Source organism: Muscardinus avellanarius, assembly GCF_963383645.1.
Source record: "Muscardinus avellanarius genome assembly, chromosome: 16".
NCBI classification, from domain to species: Eukaryota; Metazoa; Chordata; class Mammalia; order Rodentia; family Gliridae; genus Muscardinus; species Muscardinus avellanarius.
Genome location: NC_137802.1, coordinates 16897222 through 16917180, shown reverse-complemented (window position 1 = coordinate 16917180; position 19959 = coordinate 16897222). Strand labels below are relative to the sequence as shown.

Sequence of the window (19959 nt, the reverse complement as noted above, 5' to 3'; positions counted from 1 at the left end):
CCTATTCTGTTTCAAGGAGAAAAATTGTATGTTTTATATTCTTCTGACAATATTTTACTTAAAATCCCTTTGGTCTAAGTTCCTTTCTATCATTAGTGCAAAGAATCTTTTTGTTGTTAAACTTAATTTAGGTTCAAATTGAAATTTGGGCAAGATAAACAGCCGGGCACGGGGCACACATCACAGGACTCGGAAGCTGAGCCGAGGATCGCAGGTTCAATACCAGGCTCGGCAACTTAGTGAGGCTCTCTGAAACCCTGTTTCCAAACAAAAAATAGGATAGGACTGGGGGTAGAATGCTCTTGAGTTCAATCCCCAGCACCACGGTAAAGGAAGGAGGAGGGAGGGAATCATAAAAGGTGTGGGGCAATATGTCCCCCGCCCTACTGTGTACTTGAAGTGGTTTTTACAGATGTGGCTATTGTGTGCACTGGGGGAGACCTGAGCAGTGAGGGAGGAGGAGAGGGAGGAGGGCGGAGGGACAGGCGCCCAGGTGGTGCATCTAGAATAAATGTGTTCACTATGGGAAGGAGACTCTTTGCAGCGGGACCTGGGGGAGGGAGGCCTTGGGTGGCACGGGTTGTGGGTGACTTGGGACACTCATATGGCCACACTGTTTTCCACCAGGCTGGGCCGCAGGTACTCGTAGGGTATGTCCAGGCTTTCGTTTCGCATCTCGATTTCCTTATCCAGGACGGCCAGCTCCTCCCTGAACTTCTTCAGCACAGCCTTGGGCTCAGAGCCTGAAAAGTACTCCTCCTCATGCTGGCCCAGAGGCACCTAGGATGGACGGGAGAAGAGCTGCACCCTACGGTGCCAGTTTGGGGCTGCACGTCCCCCTCTTCTCGGGACCCTGGGCACCTGGCTCTCACCATAACGGGCTGGCGTCTGCCCAGCTGCCAAGTGATGGCCATCTGGAGAGTGGACTGACTGATGTCGGGCAGCGAGGCCATCACCGTCTTCATTGTTGCATCCTTGCTGGTGGGCGGGGGCAGCCGCATGGTGCAGGGCGCATTGGGGACCCAAGAGTACCAGTCCAGCTGTGGAGGGGCAGGGACTGGGGTCAAGACCGGCCGAGCATGAAAGCCCCTTGGCCACCTGCACGCGGCGCCTCCCGTGCAGGCCACATGCTCCCAGCCGCCTCCCCCTGGCAGGTACCTGGCCCAGGTGGATGGAGGAGTGCTGGCCGGTGCAGGTGAAGATGCACACGGTGACAAAGTGACAAGCCTGGGCCAGAGACTGCAGAGAGGAGGGAAACCCTAGGAGAGTGGGGAGTTAGAGCCGTGAGGCCAGGCACAGGAGCTGAGCTGAGACACCCAGAGAGAACGAGGGCGGAGCAGATGCCAGATCCCGGTGTGGTGGTGCACGCCAGTGAGCCCAGTACTCGAGAGGCTGAGGACCGCAGGTTCAAGGCCAGTCGTGCACCTTGGAGAGACGCTTAGCAACTCAGCAAGGCCTTGTTTCAAAATAAAAAATAAAAGGACCAGGGGTCTGACTCAGAGGTGTAATACCCTGGGTTAAATCTTCAGTGGCAAAAATCAACAAAATGGAAGGGGATATGAAGAGGTGTGAGGGTGGAGTGTGGTGGAGCATGTCCATCCCTGCAATCCAAGCACCTGGGAGGCTAAGAGTAAAGGACAATGGATTTGAGACCATCCTCAGCAACCTAGAAAGACCCTCCGTGACTTAAAGAGATCCTATTTCAAAATACAGAATTAAAAGAGCCGCAGGTGTAGCTTGGATATAAAACACTCCTGGGTTCAATCCCAGTGTCACAAAAAGAAAGAAGAAAAGCAGGGTGCCAGAAACTCTCAGCAACTTGTGGAAACTGACATCTGAGCATCCCAAGCTTTTGGCTGGGGTTGGGGTGGGGTAAAGGAGGAGCGCCCCGGGAGAGCCCCAACCAGTGGGGCTAGAGCTGGCTCTCAAGAGACAGGGTGTCATCTCCCCCAGGTGTTCAGCTGTCTGGGCTGCGTCACGTCGGCGGCCACAGTGGGGAGATTTACACCACAGAAATGGGCAGAGGCCACCAGTCGGGCTCTTGTTCTGGAGAGCCACATGGTACGCACAAGCCCTGTTCCCACTGCTCTTGGGAGTTTTTAGGGGGTTGGAGGTGCTTTCAGAAGATTCTATCAAAGCAGAAGGCATCCTGAGGAGAGCTCTAGAGCCTGTGTCTTAGTTCTCAGAGACCCCTGTTACCTCGGTCCTGGGCCCCCAGCAGCCCAACCTCGGTGATCTCCCGACACCAGCTCTGCAGCTCGTGGTCCTCCCTCACAGCCGCGTCCGTCTGGTAGTAGAGGCTCACCATTCCTTCCACGTACCTGTGGGCAGGAGTGAGCGCGGGAGAGCTGAAGCCTGTGTGCCTGGTTCACGTGGCCAGGCCGGGGCATCAGCCCAGCCAAGACGCAGCCCACAGCCCGCCTGTTCCTCTAGCTGCCATTGCCACTACCGCTGCTGTTGCTCCTCCTCCTCCTCCTCCTCCTCCTCCTCCTCCTCTCCTCCTCTCCTCCTCTCCTCCTCCTCCTCCTCCCCTCCTCCTCCTCTCATCTCCTCTCCTCCTCCCCTCCTCCTCCTCTCATCTCCTCTCCTCCTCCTCTTCCTCTCCTCCTCCTCCCCTCCTCCTCCTCTCATCTCCTCTCCTCCTCCTCCTCCTCTCCTCCTCCTCCCCTCCTCCTCCTCCTCCTCTCCTCCTCCTCCTCCTCCTCCTCTTCTCATCTCATCTCCTCCTCCTCCTCCTTCTCTCCTCCTCCTCCCCTCCTCCTCCTCTCATCTCCTCTCCTCCTCCTCCTCCTCCTCCTCCTCTCCTCCTCCTCCTCCTCCTCTCCTCCTCCTCCCCTCCTCCTCCTCCTCCTCCTCTCCTCCTCCTCCTCTCATCTCATCTCCTCCTCCTCCTCCTTCTCTCCTCCTCCTCCCCTCCTCCTCCTCCTTCTCTCCTCCTTCTCCCCTCCTCCTCCTCCTCCTCCTCCTCTCCTCCTCCTCCTCCTCTCATCTCCTCTTCTCCTCTTCCTCCTCCTTCTCATCTCCTCTCCTCCTCTTCCTCCTCCTTCTCATTTCCTCTCCTCCTCCTCCTCCTCCTCCTCCTCTCCTCCTCTTTCTTTCTTTCTCTTCTTTTTGGTACTAGGAATTGACTCCAGGGGTATTCTATCTCCAAGCTATACCCCCAGCCCTTTTTATTTATTGTGAAACAGATTCTCACTAAGTTGTTGAAGGTCCCACTAATTTGCTGAGGCTGACCTCTTGTGATACTCCTGCCTCAGTCTCCCAAGTACTGGGATTACAGGTGTGTGCCACCGCACCCCTCATCTCCTTGCCTTCTTCTCCACCTTACCTCAAGGGCCCCGTCTTCCCACTGGCCTTACCGATAGAGGATTTCCCAGAGCCGCAGGGCATCTTGGGCATAGAAGCAAGACTTGACGTCCAGGAGCCCCCGCTCAGCCAGGTCATCAGGGGGACAGAGTGAGCTGTAGGTCAGAAGGGCCCCTGCTCGCTTGAGCAGCTCCACGTGGCCGCCCCCACCTGAGCTCACCACCTGAGGAGCGAGGACCAAGGGCGTCAGCCACAGGCACAAAGAGCGGCCCTGATCACAGAGCTGGAGGGAGAGCCAACCGAGATCGCCCCTCCCTTCCCGGTACCTGGTCGAAAATTCCAGAGTCAGAGACCAGCCCATTCCTGGCCCGGAGGTTAATTTCCATGGTGTATCTCAGGTGAGGAATTATAAGCTGGGGGAGAGAAGCAAGGAAAAGTAAGACTGGGGCGGTGGCAGGTGCCTGCAGGACACAGGCTGGGAAGGGGCAGGCGGGTCTGCAGGGACAGCGCAGCCGGGCTCAGGGTTGACTTCACTGCCTGATCCCTACCTCACACCCTGACTTAGCACTTCATCACAGCTCAAGGAAATCATTCTCTTTCCCTTTCACATTCTTTTCATGAGTCCAGACCAATGTTCTCCAACCATTTTTCTTTTCATGAACAGTCCCTAAGGATCCTTGGGACTTTCTTTTTCCTAATCCCCCCCCCATGGAATATTTTTTGGGGAAGGAGCATTTAGGATGTTTTGTTTTTGTTTTTGCTATTGCTGTTGTTTGCTGGGGATTGAACCTAGGGGATTTTTACCTCTGAGATACACCCACAACCATCTTTATTTTGAAACAGGATCTCACTAAGTTGCTGAGACTGGCCTCAACCCTGCAGTCCTCCTGCAGTCCCCCAGTGGTGTTTCACTCTCCCCTGGGAAGACACAACTGCACCCCTGAGAGGGTGCGGTCTGAGCTGGCTGCCCCAGGACCTCATCTGCTCCCTCTCTCCATCTCTCACCTTTCTGTTCTTCAAAGGGCCATGCTCAGGGGCGCATCTCAGGACCTTTGCCCGGGCTGTTGCGTGAGCCCTGAACGCTGGCCCGGCCCCTCACTGGCTGCCTCCCTCCTCTCAGCCTCCACGTCAGCTCTTCAAGGCACCATTCCTGACCTCCTGCTCTACACACGCCAGCACCCCACGGCTTGCGCTCCCTGTGCCATAGGTGTCACAGCCCAAATTCTCGATACACCTTCACTGTCTGCCCCCTGACTGGACATGAAACTCCCAACAGCCAGAGTGGTTCTGGCCCCAGAGGGAGCACCAGTCAACGTCTTAATGATGAACATTTTGCTCTCATTGTAATAAGGGAGGCCATGGTTGACCTGAGCGCCTCTAACTGGCCAGTGTTATCTTTTTGTGTGTGTGTGCTGGGATTGAACCCAGGGCCATTCTACCTTTCTGTTACACCCCAGTCTCACTATTTTGCAGCAAGTTGAACGTCTCCTTAACTTGCTGAGGCTGTCCTAGAACCTGTGATCCTCCTGTCTCATCCTTCCAAGTATTGGAATTACAGGCGTGCATCATAATGCCCAGCCAGGTGAACCCTTCAGTGACTAGATAGAAAGATTTTTCACATTATTTCTGTGGATTCCTCTGATTCAATGAAATTTTAGTCATTTGCATGTACTATTTATGTACCATATGGACATCTGTGCTTTATACATGAAAAAGGAATTTTGCACCCCTTTCCCAGGAATCGTTCTCAGTTCCCTGGGAGTCAGAGGTGCTACCACCCACTGAGGAGCCGCCAGGCCACCTGCCCTCCCTCACACTCCTGGCCCCTGGGTGCTTCGTGCCAGAGGTGGCAGTGTGCGTCAGGGCGGGGAGAGCGGCAGGCCAGGGGAAGGGAAGTGGGTTACCTTGAAGATGGGATGAACGGACGGAAGGCTCCTCATGGTGGCCACTGCAAACACCTCGGCCATCAAGTGTCCCCGCAGAAGATGGGACTGCAGCTCGTGAAGCTGGAAGTCCGAGCTGCGGACCCAGCATTTGGCCAGGAGCCAGGCCATCAGCGGATCCGTGGGCACGAAGAGCGGCGGAGGGGCCGATCCGATCCTCGGCAGCTGGAGCTGGACAAGGGCGAGAGCGGGAAGGGAGGGCTGCGAGGGGCTGGGCCAGGCGTCCTGTGCTGCCCTGGCTCTGCACCTTAACCTCTCTTCCTCCGCCAAGTTGTTAAAATGTTTACTGGTGCATTGCAATTACACACCAGCGTGAGATTCAAAGGGATGCGGCCACACATGCAGGCAGCCCTTGCTGCGTTTCCTCCACATCCCGCCCCACTCCTTGCTAGAGAGGTTGGTAGTGACGCCTCCATGTAGGGACGTACAATTATTTGAAATATTTCTTTCCTCGGTCTTCTTTTGGTCCTCCCACCTCCCTTTTCTGACCCCTTCCACTATTTTGCCCTATCTGTCCGCGTTTGACTGGCATCCCTTTTGTTTCCTATGGCCATTCTAGTTTCGACATGTGACAGAAAACTTACAGTCCTTGACTCTCTGAGACTGGCTGGTCTCACTCAGCATAATGTTCTCTAGTGCCCTCCACTTTCCTGCAAATGACATAATTTCTTCTTCTTTAAGTCTGAGTAGCATTCCACTGTGTGTTCACACCAGGTTTTCTTTACCCATCCGCTGATGGACACCTGGATTGGCTCCAAACTTTAGCACTGTGAATTGTGCTGTTGTAGACATGGTATGCATAAATCACTACAGCATTCTAACTTCAGTCTGGGGGAGAGGTAACTGGGGATCAAACGCAGGAGCTCTCAACCTCCGAGTTACACCCCCAGCCCAGCACTTTTGTGTTTGTTTTGTTTTGAAACAGGGGCCCCATAGACTGCTGGCAGTCTCCCTACATTGCTGAGGCTGGTCGCAAACCCGTGGCCCTTCTGTCTCAGCTCCCAGTGCAGGGATTACAGGGGTGCACCACCACACCTCGCCTAACTTTGGTTCTTTTGTTTCTGCTCTGTGGCCTCTTCTGCAGCTCTGTGCCTGCCTCTCCCTTTCCCTGCCCTGGAGCCCCCTGGACCTCCCTCTGCACTCCGTCCATGCCTGTGGCTGCTGTGCGCTCGGGGCCCAGAGTGTCAGCGTGAGACTGGAATCCCGACGCTCAGCACCCCCAGGCGGCACCTGCATACGGCTGCCTGCCAAGGTGCCACGGGTCCTTCACCACAGCCCTCGCCAGCGTCCTCGTTCTCAGCTCAGCCTGGGAGCCTCCCCTGCCACACTCCAGCCCACCGCCTGCGGCCCCTCGAGGAGCAGAAGTCCTCCGCCCGCTCACCTGGATGGCCATGGGCAAGAGCTGCCCATCAGGCTGCAGCTTCAGCATGACCAGAGGGGCGGCCAGGTGCTGCTGGCTGCAGCTGATGACGTTGGCCTTGATCCCATCCAGCAGAGAGAAGTCCGCTTCAAACAGGGTGCCGCCCTGGGGGAGAGGCCAGGCTCCCTCAGCGGCTGCTCCTCCCGCCCTGGCTCGCCTGCTCTGCGCAGGCAGTGGGTCACCTGCTCGTTATTTCACAGAATTCTGGGTGGGGGCTGCTGGGGATTGAACCCAAGAACATTCTGCCCTGAACTACACCTCCACCCCACTTTTGAGGGCTCTCTTTCATTTTGGCTTTGTTTTGCTTTGTTGTTGTTGTTTGTTTGTTGTAAGTGTGTGGTACTGGGGACTAAACCCAGGGGCATTCTACCCCCAAGCTGCACCCCCAGCCCTATTTTATTTTTATTTTGAAACACAGTCTTGCAAGGTTACTGATAATCTCACTATTTGCCAAGACTGTCCTCAAGCCTGTGATCCTCCTGTCTCAGCCTACCAAGTACTGGGATTACAGGAAAGTGCCAACACACCTGGCTGGTTTGAATACTTGTTTGTGTGCCCAGATTGTATGTGTGTGTTCTACCACTGAGCTACACTCCCAACCTTTTATTTATTTATTTTAAACAAGGTCTTGCTAAATTGCTGAGGGACCTCATTAAGTTGCTGGGGCTGGCCTCAAACCTGAGATCCCCCCGTCTGAGCCTCCCAAGTACTGGAATGACAGGTGTGTGCGCCACCATGTCTGGCTTTGGCCCCGATTTTCTTACTCTGCATCCTCCCTGACTCCTTAGCATCAAGGCCCAGCCACGTTTCTTTACTTTGACACTGTCTCTATGAAGTGTCCCACCTTTACACCCTCACAAGATGCTATTCTCACATGGAGAAGAAGCCTGGACCAGTCCTTGATCAACATCGCTCAGGATTTCTCTGTAGGATTCCTTCTAGCCAACCACAGTGAGCCGGCCCACAGTGGACCTTACAGCAGTGTCGCCCATGCTAACACCACAGCCTACCCAGGGCTCTGACGTCCATACCTGCAGCTCCTCCTCCAGCTGGGCCTGCAGTTCCTCCATCCCTGTAGGGAAAACGAGGCGGGCAGGAAGGCGGATGGAGCGCCTCAGCAGCATGGGGTTGGCGCCATTGAGAAACTGGTACCCAAAGAAGGCATCCTCCTTCCAGGACCGCTGTACTCTCTCTGGGGATGGCAAATGCTCAAGGTGTGTGATCTGAGCTCCTGGTCCTTCTAACCCCCCCAAACTGTCCCTGCTTCATCCCAGCCCGGTAACCCAGGCCTCTGGCTTCTCAATCCTGTTTCTTCCTATTTCCCCCTGGGTGGGGTCGAGGGAAAGGGTCCTGGGAGGAGTGCCAGGGTAGAGAGACTGACCAGCCAGCTTGCCATAGCCACACCACACAAGCCGGTTAAAATCCTCCAGGTCATCCCAGTTGGTCAACAAATTCACAAATCTTTTGACAGTGAGGTCTGTCAGCCTTTGGGGAAGAGTGGGACAGTTATTCTTAGAGTAAAACATCACTGAGAGGGGTCCAGCACATTGACCTGCACTAGACCAGCACACCCCGGCTCTCACCCCACGGCCAGCGAGGCTTCAAAGTCGATTTTCTTGTTCTCCAGAAACCGCTCATCTGCGGGGAGGTCAGATAAACTGGCCCCAGCCACATTCAGGATCAGGCCAGCCTTCCAGTTGCCCCACCTGTGAGGGAGAGATGGAATCTGGCGGGTGCTCCCAGGGCCAGCAGCTCCCTGAGGAGGGGCGGGGCTCACCGGTACAGCTTCCTTCTCTCCTCCAACTCCTCTTCCCTGTGTTTCTTGAACAGGCCTTGAGTGTCTCCAACCATCGTGCAGCCTGGAAGTGCGGGAGGGGCGCGTGTGGATCTGCTGAGGGCTCGCCCTGTCCCTGCCAGGCAGCCCTCGCGGTGGCTCTGGGGGCTGGCCAATCCCCCAGTCCATGCCCTTAATGAGCTTCACCAGGCGCCAGGGCCAGCACCCTTTGTCATTTTTTATTTTCCTTGGACTGGAGATTGAACCAGGGACATTTCAGCTAAACCCCCAGACTTTTTATTTTTATTTTTTGAGGCTGGCCTTGAAATACAATCCTCCTGTCTCAGCCTCCCAAGCACTAGGATTACAGGTGTGCACCACTGCCTTTGGCTTGGGCTGTACATTTATTTATTTGTTATTCATTCATTCATTCTATCATTCACTGTTACTAAAGATAGAACTCAGGAGCATTCTACCTCTAAGCTACACCCCAACCCTATTTTTTATTCAGAAACAACATCTAAGTTGCTGAGGCTGACCTCTAACCTGCAATCCTCAGGTCTCTGACTCCCTAATGCTGGGATTACAAGTGTGCGCCACCAAGCCCGCCCGCCCGGCTAACCCTTGGGTGTGAGGACTCCCAAAGAGCCCCGCCCGCGGGTCCCAGCCCACACCTGCCGCCCTGCCTCTGCCCCGCTCCTGGGCTCACCTGTGCCCTCGGGGATGCTCAGGACAGAGTGGCCCTGCACCCAGCGGTAACAGGGGAACCTGTACTCGGCCCCTCCATCCCCCGGGCCCTGCACGGAGATCCAGTTGCAGAACCAGGCGTCGTCCTGCAGGAGGTGCCATTTGCGCAGCTTCACAAACAGCAGCGACCCGAGGTACTCGGCCACGTCCACCTGGAATTCCTGCTCCTGGGGGACCACGGAGGCTCAGCATCAGAGGGGCGGTGGGGGGGCGGGGCGCTCGGGCGGCCCCGCTGCCCTCCCCCACGCCCTATTGCAGGGTCTAGGAGACAGGGGCCCTGGGGCGGCGGCCCAGTCTGGTTCTGGGTGGTCTGGCGCCTCGGCCCAGAGCGAGCCCTGGGACGGAAGAGGGCGGTGCTCGCCTCCCTCCAGCGCCCCCTCCTGCAGTCTCGGGGGCTCTGCACGCTGCCCTGTGACCACTGCAGCTCACCGGGAGTGGGAGGCGCTGCGGGCCCAGACCTGGAGGGAGCGGAGCACCAGGCAGAGGCCGGGGAGCAGAGGGGAAGGGAGCGCAGCGGCCTGGCCTGGAGCCCAGAGCGCCCGGGTGGGAGGCGGTGGGCCCGAGGCTTAGGCCAGGGCTTTGGATTTGGTCCTGGGAGCAGGCAGGAGCCATGCAAAGGTTTTAAGGCTAGGGATGTCCTGTGGATGGAGAAGTGCTCTGGCTTCTGAGGGTGCAGAGCAGAGGCGGGGAGGGTGAAGCTGGGCGGCAAGGGTTGGAGGACTTCGGGTCCCTGGCAGAGCTGCGCAGGGGGTGGGAAGGGGCGCTGGCTCAACGGAGGCAGAGACAGAGGAGGCACAAGATGCCTGGGAGAGGAGAGGCTGGGAGGGGACACGGGGCCTTCTGCATGCTCCTTTGCAGTGTCTGCTGAGGGGGCACAGCTGGATATGGGGTCTGGAGGAAACCTGGACGGGCGATGTAAATTTGAGGCCAGTGGCAGAAAAAGTAACAGGACCAGGTAAAACACCAAGTAGATACAAATAGCAAAACTGGGCCTCCCTCCCCATGCGGGGCTCCTCCTGCCCTTCCCTGGTTCCACCTCACCTCAGGGGATAATGCTCCCCCAAATCAGAGATCCAGCAACAATAGACAACATTTGAAACAGCAGCTCTTATTTTTTATAGTATTGGACATTGAACCCAGGGGCATTGTCCAGCCAAGCTACAGCCTCAGGCCCCATTTTTACATTTTTTTTTTGGAACAGTGTTTTGCTAGATTGATGGATCTCACTATTTTGGGGGGCTGTCCTTGAACTTCCAATCTTACTGTCTCAGCCTCACAAATTTTGGGATTACAGACTTAAGCCACCATGTCAGGCTGAAAAATACTTTCACAATGGGTTGCAGCTGTAATGGGGACCCACACCACTAATCCTAGTGTTTGGGAGCCCGAGACAGGAGGATCACAGGTTTGAGATCAGCCTCAGCAATTCAGCAAGACCCTCGGCAATTTAGTGAGATCCTGTTTCAAAATAAAAAATACAACAGGTTGGGAAAGGTAGGGGTGGCTCAGAGGTAGGATGCTCCTGGATTCAATCCCCGGTACCAACACAACAAAAAATAGAGGCATTCTGGTGATCGCTGGGCTTGGTGAGATCTGTGGAGTGAGAAAGAGCAGGAGTGTTCCCTCAATTGCCAGGAGGCCAGGTGGCAGGACAGCCACCCAAAGATCTCTGAGGTCTCAGAGGCTTTGCAGGGTGGGCTGGGGCGTGTCTCCTACCAGGTGTGTATGGTGTGGGTCTGGGGTGCAGCACCCCAGCCCATTCGGTGAAGCTCACCTGGTTTCGGCAGGGCCTGAGCAGCGCCCCGAGCGCCGCCTCCCCGTGCTCACCGACCAACCACAGCTGCACCTCATTCATGGAGCCCGCGAAGACCGAGGCCCCGGTGGACACGCGGATGCGGTAGACACCCATCTTGCACAAAGAAGTCTTGCGTCTTCTGATAAGCAGAAGGGTTGACGCGCTAAATAAAGGAGCTGGAGACCCCGCCCTCTCGAAGTCCCTCTTGGGGTCAGGTGTAGGTGGCCTGTCTTCCACCAACCCTGCCTGGGGGTGCCAAGGGCCCTGTTTGTTACACCAACCCCAAGCTGGGCCCCAGTCCGGAAAGGTGGAGCCCTGCCTGGAGGGGACAGGGGAAAAAGCCATTAATTTGGTGGGAGGAGGACAGAAGGGGGAAGCAGAGGAGGATTGGAACAGAAAATAATCAAGAAGGACTCAACACCCAGTTCATCAAAAAAATGCAGGGCATGATGGCACACTAATATCAGGACGTGGTGTCAAAATAAGAATTAAAAATAGGGCTGGAGGTGTATCTCAGAGGTAGAATGCTGCTGGGTTCAATGTCCAATACTACCACAAAAATAAATAAACAAATAAATAAAATAGAGCTGGGGCTGTAACTCAGCTCAGAGGAAGAATGACCCTGGATGAAATCCCCACTACCCCACACACACGAAATCCCATGAGTGAGAGGAATGTGCCCTAGATGGCAGACTCTGGGGGGTAAGCTTAGATGGCAAGGAAGACCCCATTACCTGAACAAGTACACACACACACACACACACACACACACACACACACACACACACACAGAAGTTGCTTCACCCACACCAAAGGAAATGCTGGGGTTTATAGGAAGAAGGTACATTTGAGCTATGGAATTAATTCAACCAGTGTTGTACTCTCTGTCTTCCCTGGGACCCACCACATGGGAACACCCTTTAATGGAAATTGACATCAATCCAACTGTGTGGAGAGCTGGCAGAACTGTGAGATGGGCCCTAACCTCGAAACCGGTGGGAAACCTGTGGACAGTCACCTTCCCCAGCAAAAACAATATCCCCTAGGCCTGAGGCAAATCAGGGCTGTTGCCCATTGTAAATCACCAGTTAAGCTTGGGCTTATTAGGAGAATGTGTCAGTCCTTATATCACCCCATCTTGGGTGTGAGGAGGTGAAATGATAAATGGCTCCAGGAGCAGGATCTCAGGCTTATCAGTGAGGCAGTGGGCCCTCCACCCAATGGTTCCTAACCTTAGACATCCCGATACAGATTCCCAGTGGAACTCAGTGCTACTCTGTGCTGCATGTAAAAGATGCTCTCTTCTGCATCCCTCTCCATACAGATAGCCAGCTACTTTTTGCCCTTGAGGACCCCAGGATGCCAGTTAACTTGGAGGGTGCTGCCTCGGGGGATTAGGGACAGCCTGCCCATGTTTGGGCAGGCCTTGGCTAAGGACTGGAGGATTGGAATCAACCCCAGGCCAAGCTCCTCTCATATGTAGAAGACCTGCTGCTGGCCTCTTTCTCTCTAGGTGGCTATAAGGAGGCAATGAGACCTTAATTTCCTGGCTCATAGAGGTGATAAAGTTTCAAGAGAAAAGGCTGAAATTATCCTGGCATGGTGACACATGCTTGTCCTCCCAGTTTATGGGAGGCTGAGACAGAAGAATCACAGGTTCACAACCAGCCTCAGCTACTTATCGAGGCTGTCCAAAACTTGACGAAGTCCTGTTCCACAGTAAAGAAGAAAAAAAGGTTAGGGGTGTATAGCTCGGAGATAGAATGTCCCTGGGCTCAATCCTCATTACCACAAAATAAAAAGGCTCGACTTTGTGAGGTCCAAATTACTTACTTGAGGATCATACTGGGAGGGGACTCGTGCTCTTTTGGGAGAGAGAGAGAGAGAGAGAGAGAGAGAGAGAGAGAGAGAGAAAGGGGGAGGGTAGAGAAAGAGAGAGAGAGAGAGAGAGAGAGAGAGAGAGAGAGAGTCAGAGTCCCACATTTGGTTCCCCTCTCCCCAGTACCACAGGACAACTTGCGGGCATTTTGGGGAGAGGCAGGTGGCTGCCACCTATGGATCCCGGGCTATGAGGAAATAACACAACCCTTGTACAAACTCCTTAAAGAATACCAGGAGTGTCCAACTCTCTCAGAATGCTTCCTCAAACCAAAACAGGCATTTGAAAGCTTAAAACTCCTGGTCAAGGCATCAGTCCTCAGACTGCCTACACGAGATAAGTTAATTTGTATATCTCTGATAAGAGGAGGTGGCATTGGGAGTGCAGACGCAAGACAAGGGAAGACCAGCAGCCAGAGCTCATTCTCAGCAAAGAGCCTGACCCCATAGCTCTGGCTTGGCCAGCCGGCTTACACTTGATGGCCTCAGTGGGGACCTTAGTTTCTGAGGCCCCGAAACTAACTCTAGGGAGACGCCTCACAGTATGAACCCTCATGATGTCTGGAGCCTATTGGAGTCTAAAGAGCACCTATGGCTCTCAGATAGCCTTATCCTTAAATACCAGGCAATCTTTTTGATGGTTCTGATGTATCTTTAAAAAAAAATGTATGACTCTCAGTCCATTCACCTATTGTGAATTTGTTTTATGCTCAGATAGAATTACTCTGGATACTGCTGGGGCCTGCAGGCTGGAGCCACCTGTAGAATTCTGATAAAGAAGCACCCAGCCATTGCTCCTCTAAACTTATAAAAGATTTTCTACACCAGATAAGCAATGGGCCCATTTGCATTAATTTTCTTTTCTCTGTTGGAGCCTCACAGCTGAGAGCTGCCCCCTGACTGTGTCCAGCTAGAGCAGCACCATACCTGTGGGTGCTTGCCTTGAGGCAAGTTATTCCAATCCCCACCTCTGCTCTCTATAGTCTTAATTTCTGGATTCACATAGGAGAAAATGGACTAAACCCATCTTCCTTCTGTATGATCAAGCCCAAGTCAGCTAAACAGGTCCAACCTTACATTTCATTGGTCTTGGCCGTACAGAATGAGGAATCCAAAATCACAAATTTTAACCAACAATCCTTCTGGTTTTTTGTTTGTTTGTTTTTGTTGTTTTTTGTGTGTGATACTGAGGGTGGAATCCAGAAGCTTTTCTAGCTTCGGGCTATACTCCCAGACCTATTTTATACTTTATTTGAAAACAGGGTCTCACTAAGTTGCTGAGAGCCTCACTCAGTAGCTGAGGCTGGCTTCGAACCTGTGTGATCCTCCTGTCTCAGCCTCCCAAGCGCGGGAATTACAAGTGTGTGCCACCACGCCCAGCTCCCCTTCTGGTTTTTAATGGCTATACTCATAATACTTATAGTATGGCATAGAGTTCAGAAAACCCCATTTCAATCTCACTTATTGTTCTAGGACATTGTCTTCATGTAGGACTAGTGTCATGTAACCTTAACTGTAGTCATGCTACAAGTAGCCCAACTTCAACCACAGAGATGAACCTATCCTCAGGTTGGTCAGTCTTTTAATTTCTCTTATTCCACCATTCCCAAAGGATTTCAGGGGCACTGCAAATTCAGAATGATTTTACCATTTCCACTGTTGTCAGTCCATCCATGGGTCACATTCCCTACCTCTGACTGTCATGGCAATTTCCACCTCTGGTCCCCAGGTCTTCTTGCAGGGTTCTTGGTTACTTTAGTGGCCATCTCTGGACTAGTGGTGGACTTGTATCCAAATGAGTCAGTTGACCTGCCTAATCACCAAAACTGTTAAGAACACATCAGAACCTTGACATCAATAAAGAACTAGGTGAGGAACATCAGGCAACTCTTGATAACAGGGCAATAACTGATCATCTGTGTAAGGTTGCGACACAGGGAATGAGGCAAGTAGTTCAAGTAAAAACCAAGAGGTACTTTTTTTTTTTTGGTGGTACTGGGGTTCCTGGAAGCTCTTCTACCTCCGGGCTACACTCCCAGACCTATTTTTACATTTTTATTTGGAAACAGGGTCTCCTAAGCCAGCGCGCCGCTGGCTTCGAACCTGCGCGATCCTCCTGTCTCCGCCTCCCAAGCACAGGGATTACAAGCGTGTGCCACCACGCTCGGCCCAAGAGGTGCTTTATTCTACACTCCCGGGTGAGGTTCACTGATCTAAAGGTGGGGCCAGTGCACCTAAGGTCGGCAGGTTGAAACTATTTATGGGCCTGTTTTCTGAGGACAGGAGAGAGCAGGGAGTTGGGGGCTTTCTGGGCAGGAAGGATGTTGAATTTTAAGCAGTGATCCATATCGAAGTTCTTGTAACTGGGCAACGCCTATGTCAGGAACTGGATGACATAGGTCTTTGTGGTTGTACGCATCAGTCAGGACTGTTAGGCCACTGTTGTTTAACTGCAGTTACATGCATCAGTCAACTGGAACTTTCAGGCATGGAGGACTGCCAACATACCTGCTCCAACCTAACATCCCGGCCTTTTGGTAGTAGGGGGTGCCAAAATCTCACAAACTACTCCCTGCTGGCCAGGTCGGGGGGAGTGTAGGGGGATATAGGCCAGGACAGCGGGTCAGGGGTCCACAGACAGGCAGGTGTAGGCTGTAGCAGTAGTAGGTTAATGGTCACATGCAATATCTCTGCAACTTAGGAGCAGATGAATCTTAAGAGACAAGGAGCTAAAAAAAGAGAGAGACAGGTTAAGAACACTGGCCCTATCATTGGTAGGATATAAGTGGCCAGGGGGGTTGAAACCAGCCAATGAAAGAGTCAGCCCTCAGGTGTCTTACTCACAGCTTGGCTAAGGTATGTGCATTTTGTTTCACCAGAAAAGATTAATTGATGTAGTAACAACATTCTTTCTGTGGAAATAGACAGGTTCCCTTGTTTCTGCTCTAAGAAGGTCTTGAGCTTGCCTATTTTGTAAGGCAACCTGGGTCACTGCGGTCACCTGTCCTGTAGGGAGGTGAGCGATGTGGTTGTGGACTCCAGGGCAAGCTGGAGTTTGTCATTAAAGTCCTGAGCCGAGAGAAGACTGTGGCCAAGGCCTAGGAGCTGCATTGCAGGCACTGTGAGGGGCTTCAGAGGTCCTGTGCATTTGGGAGGAGGATGTACTGGCCTATGTCTGCAAGAGATGAACCTCATCTATAGAGCGGTTAGTGAATTTTTTGATTTGCAACCTAATCATGTTGACTATGCATGGCCCAATGAGTAGGATGAGGAAGAAAACGAGTAAAGGAGTTAGAAACCACAGGAGCCATGCCCTCCATGAGGATTCATTCCCAACAATTTTATTTGATTATTGAGTATTGTCCAGTTGTTGTTACATATTATATATTAAACTGGTTATGCTAGCCGGGCGAGTTGGTGTGCGCTTGTAATCCCTGCGCTTGGGAGGATGAAACAGGAGGTCCACACAGGTTCGAAGCCAGACTCAGCTACTTAGTCAGGCTCTCAGCAACTTAGTGAGACCCTGTTTCCTAATAAACTACAAAATTGGTATAATAATATAGCCTGGAGGTAGAAAAGCCCTGGGTTCCACCTGCAGTACCTAAATAAATAAATAAATAACTGGTTATGCTTTTGAATTATTGGTACTATTAAAACAACACATCCAAGGAAATTCCTGGCATCCCAAATGCAAAAGTAAGAGCAGGCTCTCCTTTGTTGCCCTAGTTTATCTGTTAAGGGAAATATGGACAAGGGATGAAATGTGAAGGGCATGGACAGCAAGGCGGGGTGAAGAGAAGCAAGTTTGGATGAGGGTATTGAGGGCACCGTGTAACAAGGTTGGTCGTAGTCATCTGGAGCTGGAAGGATGAAAGAGTCTGGTTATTTTGGCTCAAAGTCATTTTGGGGGGTTCAGTGCGCATCTCCATGGAAAATCCCTTACGGTAATCCAGATATCACGCCATAATAGTTTTGTCATAGCCTATTACCTTGTCCATCTATTTGTTAGCATTCCAAGTTGGGGGCCAGGTAGCCAACCCATTTGCAACAGGCCATGAGTAATTATACGTTAATGCTGCAAAGCTTTTGTGGCACAAATCTTGAAAAAGATCCAGCATGTTATCCTTTATTTAGCTCAAACAGGTTTTTGGTCTTTAGGATTTTGAATAGGCCTCATATTCTCTATGAGATTACAGAAATAAGAACTTCCACTTTTTGGTAGAAGTCTGATGGTCCTGGACCTGTACAAGTTCAAGAACAACAAGTTTAATGTTACAGCATCTTATAAGGACTTAGGTGGAGGAAGATTTTGAGTTTTGGTGTCATATTTTATTGTTTTGTAGGTTTAAAGGTAGGAATATTGTATAAATGGCTTTAGTACAGATCCTTTCAGTCACCCTTAAAATAGCACATTTGCCTCTGGTTATACTGTTTTTCTGGAAATTCTAAGCCAAGCTGGCAAACATATGCTTTTAACAACTGTGTCGTTAAGGTCAGTCAGGGCTCCTCAGGGTGCTCTTAGGGACTTGGTGAGACTTCACCTTTCCAGTCGTGCCATCTGTCAGGACAGGGCATGTCATGGCGTTGCTGACCATTTGCCTTCTCTTGAAGCACAGAGGACATGTTCCTCCTGGATGATCCTTTTTTGCAGAGTATATGTTGGTGGCTCCTTCTCTGGGGTCTCCACAGTCTCCCTTCTTGGGGGAATGGGTGCATTTTCAGAATTTACAAATCCCTTAGAAGTCCCGTCATTTATTCCCTGTGTTGTATTTGACCATAGAGGACTAGGACCAAAATATTGGTGGTCTTTCCTTAGTCCTTTATTTTTTTGCACAAACATTATATCTTTTATTTACATATAGAAATTAGTAAAACTTAAAACCAAATGCGACTTGTCAGAAATCCTTTAATTTTCTTTGTTTTCACACATTATTTTTATATTGTTCCATTGGTCTCAGCTGGAAGGCCCAGACAGTTCCACCAGGTCTTTGAAGCAGCCGATGCAGGAGATGGAGCAGTCGCATAGCTCTTCTGGGAAACCACAAAGCAGAATTAACAGGAAAGAAGATGGTCATAGTGGAATTAAGTCTGTACATTTGGGGAACACAAATATTAAAATTTTATAGTCCATGTGGCAGCGAGGGGCAGAACGTGCGCGGATCCCAAGTGGGCACCGGCACAGTGCAGCGTGGGATCGCCATGATGGACCGGCAGCAGCTCAGGTACGGGAGGTGATGGGCTTCATGTTGAAGAGTATGGAGAGAGAGAACACCCAAAGATGCAGGGCCTCTTGTTCCATTGCAATGCCAACTGCTGTGAAGACAGCCAGGCATCCATGCAGCAAGTGCCCCAGTGCATAGAGCATGACCATGCGCCCCTGGCTCAAGTCCACGGCCTGGTGAGCAGTGAGTTGGAGAAGTTCCAGGACCGCCCGGCCTGGTGTACCATGCACTGCAGTGACAAAGCCCAAGATCCGATGGATGCAGGGAGTAAGGAGTTTCAGGTGAAGCGTCAGCTGGACAGTTGTGTGACTAGTGTGTGATGACCACACGCACCTCATCCCAACTATGACCAAGAAGATGAAGGAATCTCTCATCCATTGGGAAATGAAGTCTTTGCCTGTGGTTATTGGGGATCTATTTAAAAAGAGGAAAGGGAATTTTAATCTTTTAAGCAATTTTATATATGGAGAAACTAAGGGTGGCAACAAGCTTAGGCATATGTCTTTTGCCCCTAGGCACTGGTTCCTTTGTGTTTTGTCCTTGAAAGTGAAATTGAAAACACTGGTGCTAAAATTTATGTGAAAGAGCACAAGAGAGTTTCTAAAGCCTAAGTTTCATGTAGCAATGCTGACTAGGCAGTAGGGATCTCCCTCATGAGCCAGAGAATTCAAAACATCAAATGGAGCCGAGCATGGTGGCACACGCTTGTAATCCCCACGATTGGGAGGCAGAGACAGGAGGAGCGCGCAGGTTCGAAGCCAGCCACACTGGCTTAAGAGACCCTGTTTCCACATAAAAATATAAAAATAGGTCTGGGAGTGTAGCCTGGAGGTAGAAGGGTTTCCAGGAACCCCAGTACCACCCCCCAAAAAAAATCAAATGGTATTTAACAATACAGATCCCTACAGGGTTATACGTTCCTGCAACCTGCCTATGATCTGATATAGTTTGAGAAAAGATACTTCTGTTAGTTAGTTAGTTTGTTTGTTGTTTCCCAACCTCCTGTTGGCAAGAAGTGTTGCCATACCATTTTCCATAAGCTGTCAAACAAAATCCAGGAAGACACTAATTTAGAAGGGAGAAAATCATTTTCAGGTCTTCATTTTTCTTGGAGTAGATTTAAGATGTGGAGTTGGAAGAGACAATGATGTGAATAAGAACTTTGAAATTTCCTTGAGTTTATCCTTTGCTGGTAATCAAGATGTGGATTCTTACTGCATTTCAGCTGGAGACCACTGCAAAATCATGAGAAGCAAAGTCACAGTGAAGAGCAGGGCCCTCCTCACTGGCATGTGGGCTCTCAGGCTTTCTGCAGCAGAGGGACAGGGCAATCTTAATGACACTTTTCTCTTGGAGAAAAGAGCTTTGTATTGTGAATATATATGTAAAAATACCATTATATGGGAATAAACAATGAAGTAGAAACTGCTGGCTAGTTAAGAGTTTTATGAACTGCTGGACTTGGAAAACCCTGGTTTTCATGGAACATACAAGAATAAAAGCCTAAACCCAGCATGGGTTACTTGGCCCTCTGAGTAACAGGGGCTTATTGAGATAACCCCCTGGCATCCAGAAGGTCAAAACACAAGCACTCAAGATGGTATGAGCCGACTCCTTTAGAGCAAAGGAGGAGCTCACATACCCCACCTTTTACCAAATACCAATTTTGCCTGGGGCTTTTGAAACGTGCTGTGTTCCTGCCCCAGCATAGCACCTTACCTTTTGCATAAGGACTCTGCTGGTTTTTAATTTTACCAATTTATTACTTGAAATTATATAGCCTGCTTGCTGTGTCAAGGCCGTGATAATTTTCCCAGTGGTTTGGTTTTAAAGTTTCATGCTCTCCCCACTATTGTGTTTCTTTCCTGTATCCA

At 51.5% G+C, this 19959-nt stretch overlaps 1 protein-coding gene and 1 pseudogene across 2 annotated transcripts; one reads left to right on the top strand and one right to left on the bottom strand.

Annotated features, from left to right (window-relative positions):
* Positions 1 to 600: 600 nt before the first annotated feature.
* On the bottom strand, positions 601 to 11099 carry LOC308275077 (polyunsaturated fatty acid lipoxygenase ALOX15-like; the record flags this gene model as incomplete). Its single annotated transcript, XM_080713095.1, has 14 exons — positions 601 to 780; positions 873 to 1040; positions 1159 to 1259; positions 2200 to 2321; positions 3360 to 3529; positions 3633 to 3719; positions 5211 to 5420; positions 6631 to 6774; positions 7701 to 7861; positions 8051 to 8154; positions 8253 to 8375; positions 8447 to 8528; positions 9153 to 9357; positions 10965 to 11099. 14 exons carry the CDS (start codon positions 11097 to 11099, stop codon positions 601 to 603), a joined length of 1992 nt encoding a protein of 663 aa, XP_080569221.1.
* A 7042-nt stretch (positions 11100 to 18141) lies between these two features.
* On the top strand, positions 18142 to 18473 carry LOC308275599 (protein FAM136A-like; annotated as a pseudogene). The gene has a single exon. The product of its transcript is annotated as a protein FAM136A-like (transcript).
* Positions 18474 to 19959: the final 1486 nt, after the last annotated feature.